The sequence below is a fragment of the Dermochelys coriacea genome, chromosome 7, assembly GCF_009764565.3.
Source record: "Dermochelys coriacea isolate rDerCor1 chromosome 7, rDerCor1.pri.v4, whole genome shotgun sequence".
Taxonomy (NCBI): Eukaryota; Metazoa; Chordata; order Testudines; family Dermochelyidae; genus Dermochelys; species Dermochelys coriacea.
Window position 1 is genome coordinate 23,736,720 of NC_050074.1, and position 13,853 is coordinate 23,750,572.

Sequence of the window (13,853 nt, forward strand, 5' to 3'; positions counted from 1 at the left end):
AAGCATAGTCCAATAGCAGCATATTTTAAAAGTATCCTGCAGGACTGCATTGGCAGAACTGTGTGGGGAGCCCAGTATTGGAACAGCAAGGAGTGTTGTGGGCCAGGAGTGAAGTGCCTTGGCAGAAATTTGGGGCAAAGACTATACAATGACTGCTTGACTTGTGCTTGACTTTTCCTGCCTATGGGGGAAATCCTTTGGCATCTCTTCACACACAGAAGGGAATGACAGTTTGGGAAAAACATACATTTCAGTTTCTATGTTCCCATGTCCCGTACTGGATTGCTGGTAAGGGAGATTTTTGCTGTGATACTGAGCAAACAGATTTTGGAAATGAGCTAGTCTTCCCTTCATTTCTCTCTCTCTCTCTGCTTCCCAAGCCACCTCACATGAAAATACTGAAAAAAATCTGGTAAATGGTTGTGCTACTGGACTGAGATCAAGTCCCAAATCCTAAGTGACTCTGATCTGTGTAGCAATAATGCTGGAATTTGAGAACTGAAGCTGTGTTATCAGGTAGACGCTCTGAACCTCCGAGTCTAGCTCTCCCTCCAGCTAACATGGTTCCATGTCCCCCCTCCCCCCACTCAGCTGTTTGCTATAATGAACGTAGTACCATGATTATTATTATTTTGTTGTTGTTGCATATTTTGCCAAAAGGTTCAGAGCCATCCTTCGGAGTCTGCAGGCCTGTACTGTCCTCCGGCAGGTGCATTTTGCTGAATAGTCACTTGGTTACACTGGAAACAGCAGCAGCACCACCACCAGCTCCAGCAGGTATGGAAGCAGCACTGGTGGAAGCACCAGAGGGAGGAGCAGTTGCAGCAGCAGTGGTGGAAGCACCAGAAGAAGCACCTGCAACAGCAGTGGTGGAAGCACCAGAAGATGCAGCCGAAGTAGCAGTGGTGGAAGCACCAGAGGGAGCAGCAGTTGCAGCAGCAGCGGTGGAAGCATCAGAAGGAGCAGATGCAACAGCAGTGGTAGAAGCACCAGAAGGAGCAGCAGTTGCAGTGGAAGCATCAGAAGATGCAGCCAAAGTAGTAGTGGTGGAAGCACCAGAGGGAGCAGCAGTTGCAGCAGCAGCAGTGGAAGCACCAGAAGGAGCAGCTCTTGCAGTGGAAGCATCAGAAGATGCAGCCAAAGTAGCAGTGGTGGAAGCACCAGAGGGAGCAGCAGTTGCAGCAGCAGTGGTGGAAGCATCAGAAGGAGCAGATGCAGCAGCAGTAGTGAAAACACAAGTAGATCTGAAGTCAGTAGCCAAAGCAGCAGAAAGGGTGGCAAAAGCAGAAGTAGCCAAGGTGCTGCAGTCAGCAGCAGCAGAGGTAGCAATCATAGCAACATGGGTCTCTAGCTTGGATGAATGTCAAGTGGATGTATATGGTGTCCTCCCCCCCCTTTTTTTTATAATCATAGGCTCACAGACTCTTTGCCTGGCTGGTGTTCAGTAATATGGGTGGGAGGGCATGGCTCCATGATTAAGAATAAATTTAGTCTTCCAAACTTGCCTTCCAAATGCACCTTAAATACTCAGCTAGTATGAACATGTTCATGCTTAGCCTCAAGCCAGGGAAGAATCTTTTCCTTTGGAAAGTTTGAAGTTCACTAAAATTGCTGCTTGGGATTTCCCTTCCTTTCCCATCTTGTTCCCTCTCTTTCTCCTATGAGCTTTTCACTCAGTATAGCAGTCATTTAATCCCATCCATTAGAGTTAAGGATGCAAAGTACTCTCCACCACAGCCACCTCCGTCCACATGTTCATCATGTTTTCAAACATTCATGTTTTGGGGTCAGAAAATGCCCATGCGTAATGTTTGCCCCTAGGTGAATTTTTCTTTTAAGTTTCAGCAAAATCCTTTGTTATTTGTGAGCTCACTGAGGGTGCAAAAACTACTTTTTGAGCCTGACTTTTAAAGTTGATGCTGTGGAGACAGATTTTCCAAGGGACTTGGAGGCCAGATTTGCCAGGGCTCAGCACCCAGCAGGCTAGATTTTCAGAAGTGCTCAGCAGCTCCTTCTGGATAAGTCGTGTCAGACTTATCAAAGCCCTCCCACCCAACCCGTTGAGTTCATTTGAAAATCTTGCCACTTATTTTATTACCTAAATGGAAGCTGAACTCTTTGGAAAATCCATCCTCGATTGCAGAAGCTGACCACTTTTGAAAATCTGGCTTTTGGTGCTTCCTTGTCTGTCACTCCACAAGCCATTCAGAGATGTCCACAAGTCCACTCTATAGGATATCACCTATTATCTTAGGCCCCAATACAGGCAAACATCTCTATTCAGGATGGGCACTTTGGCACATGCTTGACTTTAAGCTTGTACTTAAGTATCCTGGAAGTCAGTGGGATTTAAGGACATGCTTGCTAGGTGCTGTCCTGGATTGGGACCTGAATGGGGAAAAGTTTGAATTCTCAAGGGCACGATTTAACTGAATTTTCTGATGAATTTTCAGCTAAAACATAGAAGGAAGAGTGCAAGATTAAAGCTGAGGAACCCCACGCAGAGAGAAGAGGAGAAAGAAGTGAATGAAGGGGAAGTGAAATGAAATGAAGTGCTGTTCATGTAATACCATCAGAAAGAGAACACTGTCTACAAGCAGTATCCAATCCAATTGCTGTTTGAATGTGGTAGGACACCAATCACGTCCTTGCAGACAGAGCATGGGTCCTCATTGAAAAAGTTAAAATAATAAAAATGCATTGTCTTTCAAGTTTAGTAGTTTTATTAAGTGTTTGGAAGGCTAGTCTGTCCTGCAGGGCGAAAAACCTGGACCCCCAAACACAGTTTCTGGAAACGGGAGAGAAGAGGGCATTGCGGGTGCTGGACAACACATTGATGACAGTTGCACCCCAAGTTAGTGGGGTGAATTAATGCACAGTGACTTGATGTTAAAGTGAATATATGCAATATGGACTTGATCCTGCTTGTCTGACTTGAGTGGGACTCCTTGTAGGGCCCAGGCAAGCAAGATATAGCCACATGTTCACACTGCACTGGCATCTACCCAGCACTAATTACAATTCCCAATACTTCCTCATAGGTGGTGGGTATAATAGGCCGGGGAGGCTAAGCCTCCCCTGGTGCAGGCGCCGCCGGCAGACACCAAGTTGCAGGTTTTGGTAGTTTGCACGGGGAAAGTTTTAGCTTATTATTATGCTCCATGCAGGTTCCGGAGCGGCTGAGGAGGTCGTATGTGCTACTCAGCTTCCGGGGTTCATCACAATCTCCCTGAACTCCAGGACCATTACTGATGAACCCAGGAAGCTGAGTAGCACATACCACCTCCTCAGCCGCCCTGGAACCTGTATGGCACATATAGAAAGCTCAGGTTCTTTGGGAAGAGACAAGGGCTTTTCCTGCGGGGCACCTTCGGGGTCTCAGGAGGGGAGGCGCGGCAGGGCTGGGGCAGCTCCAGCCTGCCCGGGGCTCGGGAGTACTTGGAGCTCCGGCCAGCCTGGGGCGCCTCTGGCTGAGGAAGGGAGGAAAGTTTTTGCTTGGAAGGAGTGAAATGTGAGGCCCTGTTTGTTTGTTTGTTTGTTTGTTTCGTAATTCTGCCCAGTAATCTGGAGGGGCGGGCTCTTTCTCTTGGACATAATGATGATGGGGAGAAGAGCGGGGGAGAAATGCATGAGTCAAGGAAGGAGAGTAGCTCAGGAAGAAATTGGGTTGGGGAGGAGCACCTTCTCCACAGTGCTGGGTAGCCTTCAGATTGCAGGATCTATATGTGTTCCTTAATGCTGTTTAATCCAGCACTGCTGCCATATTGCTCATTATGCCAGACTCGTATTCTGAGTGAGCGAAGGGAGACTTCCACATATTGGAAGATCTGGTTTTTGGTCAATGTAGATATGGGGAAGCCCTTGTCTTTGTGGATCTGTGAGGCATAGGTCATGTGGCATAGCCTTCATAATAAATTACTGAGGGTTCAATGAAATGGAGAGTGCTTTATTGAGAGCAAAACTCATCCTGGTATTTCTGTCTGAGACCACTAAAGACCACTCTCAGCACTTTTGCAAAAGTAGAGATTGCTACCCTCGTATTCTGTCCAAATTTCAATCTGGGTAATTATAATGTGCCTCTCCAAATTCCCCTGTATGGTAGTTGCAGTTGGATGTGATATTCTCCATATGCTTCACTTCCATTCTAGCACTGTTGTTTAAGTTCCTGTGAGAAATTAAACAGTGATTCCATTCCACTCCAGAAGCAGCTGCATTTCAGTGGCAGGTGACTGATTCTCCTTTATCTGCTCTACAAAGTGATTTTGGATCCTTCAGAACAAAAAAGCATAATGTAAACAGAGGGCAGTATTGTTCTGTCTTTCTTTGGCTGAGTTAGCCAATGATGAAGAACCATATACTGTATTTATTTCTTTTTTTGGAGTGCTTGCCCTATTCTGCAGTGAACCCAAGGGAGTGCAATTCCAGACTCTTGTTTTTGCACCTTTATAGAATACTGCTGCGACCTAACTCATTCCTTTGCTGGTACTTTTGCACCACACCCTAACACACCTAAGCTGGGTTCTCTCTACTTTAAGCAACAGGCTCAGCTGGGGGAGGGGTATGGAACAGCAGCATTTGATTAAAGCTCAGCCCCCCGGCCCTAGATCTAAGGAGACAGAGCTAGCCCTCCCCTCCCTTACAATAATTTTATTTTATTACAGAAAGGCCTCATATTAAAAAAACTCATGATTATGTTTTCTATTCACCAAGACTTTTCCTGTATTCGACCTTTGGATAACCTCCAAGGCTTGCAAACATTTGAAAGGAGTAAAGGAGCTCATTTTATTACAGGGCCTCAGCATACATTCTTTCCAGCCTATCTTTAACATCAGTTAACAAGAATTATATAATTGCAGTCTGTGATCCCTTTAAGGCTAAAACGTATTCATTTTCCCTCAAAGAACTTCAGGTTTCAGAGCTAAATGTATACTTTTTTTTTTTTAAGATTGCATGTTAAGTAGAAGAAATAGCTCTCAAATCCCAATCTGTGTTTCCATTGCACATGAAAATTAATGGGTTTTGGAGAACACACATGAAGGAAAAAAATCCTTTGGTGAAATCAAATACAATTTCAAGCTACCAAGGTCAAATCAGTCAAATTAGTATCCAGTACTATAGTGATGGATGTTGTAGAGATGGTCAGCTAGATGGATTGAATTAGATCTTATGTTTCGAAGGTATAAACTGGTAATCTGCAGGAGTCAGGAAGAACTGTCTGTTCTCCCACTGCAACTGCCTCTGCCACCATGGTGTCAGAAACATTGGTTACCAAATACTCTGGATATAGAGCTGGGGGAATAATGAAAGAGAGAGAGAGAGAGAGAGAAAAGGCTATATATATTCACTGGAATTTTAAAAGAACTAGTTGAGACCATCTTCACATTCTTCTTGCATACATGCCCCATGAATGTTCTTGCCATTCAGTTTTATTAGCATGAAGTAAATCAAATCCCAGAATTCAAATATCAAAATCACATGGAGACTTAATGTGAAATTTGCATGTGAGAGTGTTTGGGCCCTGACATGCTTGTGTGCGCCTCCAGTCAGGGAGCAGAAATGACACCATGCAATGGATCTGACCAGTCATAGCTCAAATAGCAAATTTGAAGTACTCACAGAGAGCTGATCAACTGAAGCAGCTTTAAAAAATTACCAAAAAATCCAAACAAAAACAAACCTAAAATAGCCAGTTGATTAATTTTTTAATAAAAAAAAATGAAGGAAATAATGATCTGTTCCTGGATGTTCTGCATGCAGAAAATGAGGCTAAATTCATCTGTTACAAACTATTCACTGAACTCTATTTAGAGACAGGAGACTGGGCGCCATGGACTGATTGTCTGATCTGCTATGATAAATGATACATTTCAGTATCAAATGGATTGAGCAAGAGGCTGGAATCTGGAGACTTGAGTTCTGTTCTTGACTGACTGACTTTATGACTTTGGGTAAGTCACATGACCTCTCTGTGTAAAAAGAGGATGACTCTGGTGAGCCACCTTCCTAAAGTGCTCAGATAAGAGTCCAGTAGTATTATAATTGGCACTTATAGTATACAGTAAAAATGATTCACATCTTCAAATACTGGGTTACTATGACACTAGGTGTAATAATGGGGCAGATTGTGTGGGGTTTAATGTATGGTACCTAGCTGCAAATATAGAAACCTTAGAGAGAGAGAATACTGTAACAGAGTGATGATCTCTTTTATGAAACACAAGTCTGTAGCTTATAAAACTTGATACACATTAAATATATAGCATAAAAATGTTTTATAGTTGTGGCAAAGGATCTTTGAATGCACTAGTTTTCTTCGTCTCTGCAGTTATTTCTGTAGTGTAGACAGGACTTTAGCATAATACCTGCTGCTGCACTGAAATGAAAGTCTCAGGTCTGTTAAGATCTTCTTTGCTTTTGGTTGCCCCTCTGGATCAACCAGTGACATTCTTGTTTCTGTTTCATGCAGGAAGCTAGTTTACAAGGCAAGTTCCCCCTTAGATATCACAAGAGGCTTTCTTCCCCCTTTCTTTCTCTAAGAGGAAGAATTAGGTCACTGGTAATACCATTTGGTCGCTCTCTCTTCCCCCTTTTCCCTTCCTTCCCCCAATTAATCTGCTCTCCAATATGTCCATGTTACAAGAGAAATAAAAGGCTTTAAGTGAGCGCAGAATTTCTCTCTCACTTTAGCACTCCAAAAGAGATGGGTGATTTACAGAAACCACCATGTGGAAAAGTGTTAAAGTAGAATTTCAGATGCTTCTGAGACAAAGCAAAAAGATAGCAGAGTATTCAGGTGTCATTTCTCTATCGAAAAGGGTCACATTCTGTCTGCTTTTAAGTTCGGTTTATGGTGATTACAAGTATGTTTGCACTTTGCAAGGCTATATTATGCATACAAATCTGTGCATTTGTTCACCTAGTGACACAGCCCCCCATTGGTGGCTCATTACTCTGTGTCAGCAACTCTTGTCAGGCCTGACATACTCCGTGTATCCCAGCTCACTGACATCAAGATATATGTCCAAGAGATGGCATGTAATGTATCTCTGGAAAACTAATAACTCACTGATCATTAATATAGATGGTAAATCCACAAGACTTTATAGATATGTGCTGCACATATGTTCTTAAAATATATTTAGCAAGCAGTGCCTAAGCCATGCCTGTTCCAGACAAGGGAATATAAATTAGGCAAGGTGTGATCAAAGACGAAGAAAAGCACATCTGTGTGCAAGGTAAGCAAAACCATCAGGAGAGCCAGTGGAGAAGGATGAATACTTAAGTCTATGGGGGATGGTGACTGCACTCCCAGGGAGACTTCCTGCTTCTTGTAACAGGGAGATATAAGCAGAAACAGAATGCCATTTTGGTATCCATCACTTGTGGGATTAAAGGGGCCAGAGCTCTTAAATCACAGAACATTGGATCCTTTAAACAAGGGGGCTGAAGTCTCTGGAAAGTGAGTTGAGGTGAGAAACCTGCTGAGGCAAAGGTTGTAACTTGCTGAAATTAAGTTTTAGTCTTAGAAACATATTTTATTTTTGTTTGCTTGTAACCCTTTCTGTCTTCGTTCCTTATACTTGGTACCACTTAATCCTATGTCCTTCTGTTAAATAAACTTGTTTTACTTTTACTATAAATCAGTGCAGTGCTCTGATTGATATTAGTGTTTGTCAAATTTCAGCTAAATTAATGAACTGCAGTGTATTGCCTCTTTAAAGGAGCAGCAAACTCGATAAGTTCTGTGAGTGTTCCAGGCAATGTTCCCTCAAATTTTTGACAGGCCATGTGCGCAAAAAATTTCTTCTGTGCAAATTGTTGTGCTTCTGTGCAAATTTTTGAGGGTGTGGTGTTTCACCGTGTGCATGGGGTTTAGGATCTGTGTGCATGCGTACACACACACAGCTTAGAGGGAACAGTGGTTCCAGGGAAGGGCTGAACACCTCAGAGAAACGTCTTGGGAATGGGGTTTACTGTTTGTTACCTGCAACGCAAGGTTTGGACTGGCAGAGGCCTGAAGAGTTTGCTGATAAATCAGACAAGCTAGTGTTTCAGGGAATTGTCACACAACTAAACAGTAGCAAAACTCTCACTTGTTCAGGCTGAGAGATGTAACACAGTAACTCACAATTCTGGGAACCTCAGCGGATTGTCCCAGTCTCAGACAATTTTGGGGAAATTCAGAAGCGGGAGGGTGTTGGGGTCACTGCAAAAAGTAACTGGGTGGTGTAAGCCAGGGTGTGACCTCGATGTTTGTAGGCTGGCTGCTGGTGTCAGGGCTGTGAGCCACAGCAGCATAGCATTGAAATTGCCCAGAGTTGCAGGACAGATGGTGATGCAACCCTTTACCGGTCTGGATTGAACACCAAAGGCATCACACACTTGTGGTCAATAGGTTTAGAATAACTATACAGCATTAATTTTCTATGGTATTTGTACATTTGTTCCAATGAGATCACAATGACCAAGGTCCTGTCTCCTCTGTGGGACCTATACTTAATCCTGCCTCAGCACAGGGGATAGACTCAGTGTTTCTCAAATGTGGCCACCAATGGATTTTTTTGCGGCCATGGCAGCCACAAAAGCATGGGCAGAGATGGGGGGCAAACCAGTGGCCCCATCCCTGCTGTACCAAGCTGTTGCTCCTGAATAGTTGTTACCAAGGGCAGTGAGATGCATCCCCTTGGTGTTTGTGCTGACACCACCAGCAGGAATCAGTGACCTGCACCACACAACCTTCTTGGGGGCTTCAGTCCGCGCCTCTGGAGACACGTGGGACCAGAGAGTGCAACACCAGAGGCAGCTCTTGTCAGTAGAGGCAGCTGTGGTGTTCAGTTCCCAGGGCGCTCCCCTGGGCAGCTTCCTCACTCCTGCCATCCGGGCATGGGCAGTCTGGAACTCCACAGGCTGCTGGTGAGTTCCTGACCCCCCTTTCCCAGGGTGGGCTCTCATTGAAGGGCTGTGGGAGGCAGGGACAGAGAGATTGGTTTGTCAGAGTGGCCTTAAGCAAGAGTTGGTGGCCACACTATGAGGCCACCAAAAATTCATTGTGAAAACCCCTGGATTAGATGACCTCTTGAGATACCTTCCATCCCTACATTTCTATGATTCTATGACATTACAGATCCCATCGCATTTCTCCTAAGAGTTGTTGTTTGACCCAAGTGTCCTTGGACAATATCTTGCCCTTCTTGGCAATGGTATACAGCATGATGTTCAGCAACAGGCTTTACCCAAGAGGTGGCTGCATTTTAATTAGGCTGTTTATATAGACAGTAAAGTATTTTAGAATCCCTGAGTAGTCTAAATACCTAGATAGATTAGATTATTATTTTACTGAAATCTGTATTAACCTTGTTTAAATGCCAACAGTTGATACCAATTTGTAATGAAGCATAAAAATTATACAATGAGAAATATTAGGACTGTCAAGTGATTGATTAATTGCATGATTAATCACACTGTTGAATAATAACAGAATACCATTTATTTAAATATTTTTGGATGTTTTCTACATTTCCAAATATATTGATTTCAGTTACAACACAGAATACAAAGTGTACAGTGTTCATTTTATATTTATTTTTGACTGCAAATATTTGCACTGTAAAACCAAAAGAAATAGTATTTTTCAATACAAGTACTGTAGTGCAATCTCTTTATCATGAAAGTTGAACTTACAATTAAATACAAAAGAAATTATATACAAAAGAAATAACTGCATTCGAAAACAAACTTTAAAACTTGAGCCTAAAAGTCCACTCAGTCCTCCTACTTGTTCAGCCAATTGCTCAGATAAACAAGTTTGTTTACATTTGCAGGCTATAATGCTGCCCTCTTCTTGTTTACAATGTCACCTGAAAGTATGAACAGGCATTCGCATGGCACTGTTGTAGCCAGCGTCACAAAATATTTATTTGCCAGATGTGCTAATGATTCATATGTCTCTTCATGCTTCAACCAACATTCCAGAGGACATGCATCCATGCTGATGACTGGCTCTGCTTGATAACGATCTAAATCCGTGTGGACTGACGCATGTTCATTTTCATCATCTTAGTCAGATGCCACCTGCAGAAGGTTGATTTTCTTTTTTGGTGGTTCAGGTTCTGTAGTTTCTGCATCAGAGTGTTGGTCTTTTAAGATTCTTGAAAGCATGCTCCACACCTTGACCCTCTCAGATTTTGGAAGGCACTTCAGATTTTTAAACATTGGGTGGAGTGCTGTATCTATCTTTAGAAATATTACAGTGGTACCTTCTTTGCATTTTGTCAAATCTGCAGTGAAAGTGTTCTTAAAACGAGCAACATGTGCTGGGTCATCATCCGAGACTGCTGTGACATGAAATATATGGCAGAATGCAGATAAAACAGAGCAGGAGACACACAATTCTCCCCCAAGAGTTCAGTCACTAATTTAATTAACACATTATTTTTTTAACTAGCATCTTCAGCATAGAAGCAAGTCCTCTGGGCTGGTGGCCGAAGCATGAAGGGGCATACGAATGTTTAGCATATCCGGCACATAAATACCTTGCAATGCCAGCTACAAAAGTGACAAGTGAATGCCTGTTCTCACTTTCAGGTGACATAAATAAGAAGCAGGCAGCATTATCTCCTGTAAGTGTAAACAAATTTGTTTCTCTTAGTGTGGCTGAACAAGAAGTAGGATTTAGTGGATTTGTAGGCTCTAACGTTTTACATTGTTTTATTTTGAGTTCAATTCTGTAACAAAAAAAATCTACATTTGTAAGTTGCACTTTCACAATAAAGAGATTGCACTACAATACCTGTATGAGGTAAATTGAAAAATACTATTTCTTTTGTTATTTTTACAGTGCAAATATTTGTAATAAAAAATAATATAAAGTGAACACTGTCAACTTTGTATACTGTGTAATTAAAATCAATATATTTAAAAATGTAGAAAAACATCCAAAAATATTTAATAAATTTCAATTGGTATTCTATTGCTTAACAGTACAACTAAAACTGCGATTAATTGCAATTAATTTTTTTTAATCATGATTAATGTTTTGAGTTAATCGCATGAGTTAACTGCGATTGACTGTCCTAATAAATTGGAATTTGTGTAGAATAATTTGTACTTAATATATAAACAACTTTTTAGTACTGATTCTCTTATATCTGGCAACTTATGTTTAAAGGGCAGACCCTGAGTTGGTGTAAATCAGCATAGCTCCATTGAAGTCCCTGCTAATTTATACCATGTAAAGGTCTGTCTCTTTAAATGGTTTGAGTTATATTTTCAATCGCTTATTTCAACTGAGTTTTAAAAACATGATTAAAGGGACAATAGCGCCCAGCACTTTTCTATACAATGCTTTATATCTGAGGGTGTCAAAGACTTTACAAAGATGGATAATTATCATTATTCCCTTTTTATTTTTTGGGATACTAATGTGCAGAGAAAGTAAATGGTTGCCCACGGTAACAGAGAGTGTCAGTAGCATAGGTGGTAGTTAGAGCTCTGGTCTCTTGACACCAATTCTGTACTCTTACTACTAAGAAGACTGCCTCCCAGAACTATATCTATCTCATCTCTATCTCTCTCCATGCACACAATAGAACCTTTGTAGTATATGCTGTACACATGCTATTGATAGTTATATCAGCTGAAAGATAATTGTTGCTGTTCGAACTGTCTGCAGTTATGCACCGTACAACCTCAATTATCTAAATGTAATGGGGAGCATTGAAGAATTTTGGATAATCAAATTTTCAGATAATGGAGGGAGTTTTCCATGTAATTAACAGATATTGTAGGACATAACATTTCAGAGAGCAGTTAGCTTCAGATATTTGAGTTCAGATATCTGAGACTGAACTGTCTAGCCAGTCAATAAATAATAAGCACACTAGTTTTTTCTTCCTTCACATTATATTACAGAAAGAACAACAAACCCACTTCAAACATGTTGCCGTTATCCCTTTAAAACTAGTCAAGATTAATAACGTCATCAGTTAACAGAAAGCTTCCTGTGTATACAGACAATTTAAAAATACCAGCAAACATGCATTTTATGCACACCCAGTACCCATGATCATATGCATATGGGGAATCATGTCAACTGCTAGGAAATGGAGGTTGTACCAGAGGTAATTTTCCCCTTAAGATATGTAATCACTTCTAGCATTTGAAGTATGACCTGGATACCACTGCTCCATGCAGGTAAAATACAGGAAAACAAATGTAAGATCTTTTATATATATATATTTCCTGGAATTATATGAATTTATAAAGATAAAACTCAATAAGCAGAACCCATTAACTTCCAACATTTTATGTGTTTACACTGAGTACTGCACTTCTTCAGACAGAGATCTTTACTAGCACAGCCAAACCTAAAGTATGTTTTACTATGCTATATAGGAGTGAGTTTTGCTCCACTAAATAATATGTATCTAATTTAATTTTTTTCCAAAGGCAATGGGGTATAACATCAAAGATAAAATGTGCAAAATACAATACTATGAGTTATTACTTTGTGCATATAATTTTGCTAGGCTTTTCTCACGCAGGAAGCTATTATAACTACTTATTTTTAAAAAACAATGTTTTCTGCACTCTATCACTATCAGAAATGAAGGTCATTCTTACTCTGAAGCCTCTTTGAGCTAGGTAAGATTGGGCAAACTGAGACACCCTCAGAAAGGAATCAACTTTGACTGTTTTTTTTAAATGTACTGTTAGGCTGAAGATGCACGTTCAGCATGGACAAACCTTGGCTTTGATCTGAAAGTCCTTAATCCATCTGGAGACTGTTGCAATTGTACATCCAAAGGCATCAAAATATCAACATGCATTTTTACCATGATCAAAAAATTTTGTTGATGTTTATTTTGCTCTGTTAACCTGTCACCTGAGAGGATGCACTGGCATCCAGTAATTGTCATCTGAACTTTTTTTTTTTAAAGGATCAGTTTTCCCTTGGTTGTTTCATATTACGGACTCTAATTTTTCCTTTAAAGTTTACAATTCCCACCCATTTTAATCAGCTGATTTAAATGCCTGCAATATATGAAATGTTTGTGTGTGTGCATGAGGACCTACACAACTGTATGTACCTATGTGTAGGGAGTCCGTATGTCTGTCTGAAATACCGATCACACACGCACATTTCTCTTTCTAGTTATGCACCCACCTGTATATGTGTATTTATTCGAGTTTTGCCAAAGATCTCAGTGGGAGCAGCTTTGAACCCTACATCATATATACATTATTAGAAGGAATAGCAATTTACTTTTTAAAATGACTACATTCAGAAATCTGATTCTAAACTCACATTGGTTTAATTTTGTGGCATTCTTCCAGTGTTTTATAATCGGGGTAAGGACAGAATCAGGCCCCAAGAACATTTGTGCTACTTGAAGATGACTGTTAATCCTGCTACTGAATGCAAAGATATAATTACATATTAGCTTTATATGAGGATGGAAAAGCCTTCTATATTAACCTTATATGAGAAAAGAGAATTAGCCTTATATGATAATAACAGGATGCCCTGTTTTTGTCGAAGATGTAAGAAAATGATTGCAATGAGGTTACTTCTATTGAGAACTGCAGCACTTTTGCTGTTTTAATTTTGTGCACTTCCTCCCATTCTACAGCCCTTCATTTCCAGCTCTTTGATTGTAATGAACCCTGCATCTTTTTAAATATCTGTACAGCTACTTTTGCATAAATCTTACTCTCCCTTTTCCTGGGTAACCTCTATCACTTATCTGGGTCATTTCATAGCACATAAATAAAGTAGTGAGATAAAGCACAAAGGGTCCTTGATAAAGTCCAAGTTTTGTTTAACAGTTAAGATAATGAAAGTTTACAAGAGC

The 13,853-nt window shown here is 40.9% G+C and overlaps 1 protein-coding gene across 1 annotated transcript; it reads left to right on the forward strand.

Annotated features, from left to right (window-relative positions):
- Positions 1-669: 669 nt before the first annotated feature.
- LOC122461184 (antifreeze protein Maxi-like) lies at positions 670-2,841 on the forward strand. The gene is made up of 2 exons (XM_043519742.1): positions 670-1,322; positions 2,454-2,841. Exons 1-2 carry the CDS (start codon positions 780-782, stop codon positions 2,544-2,546), a joined length of 636 nt encoding a protein of 211 aa, XP_043375677.1. The 5' UTR covers positions 670-779; the 3' UTR covers positions 2,547-2,841.
- Positions 2,842-13,853: the final 11,012 nt, after the last annotated feature.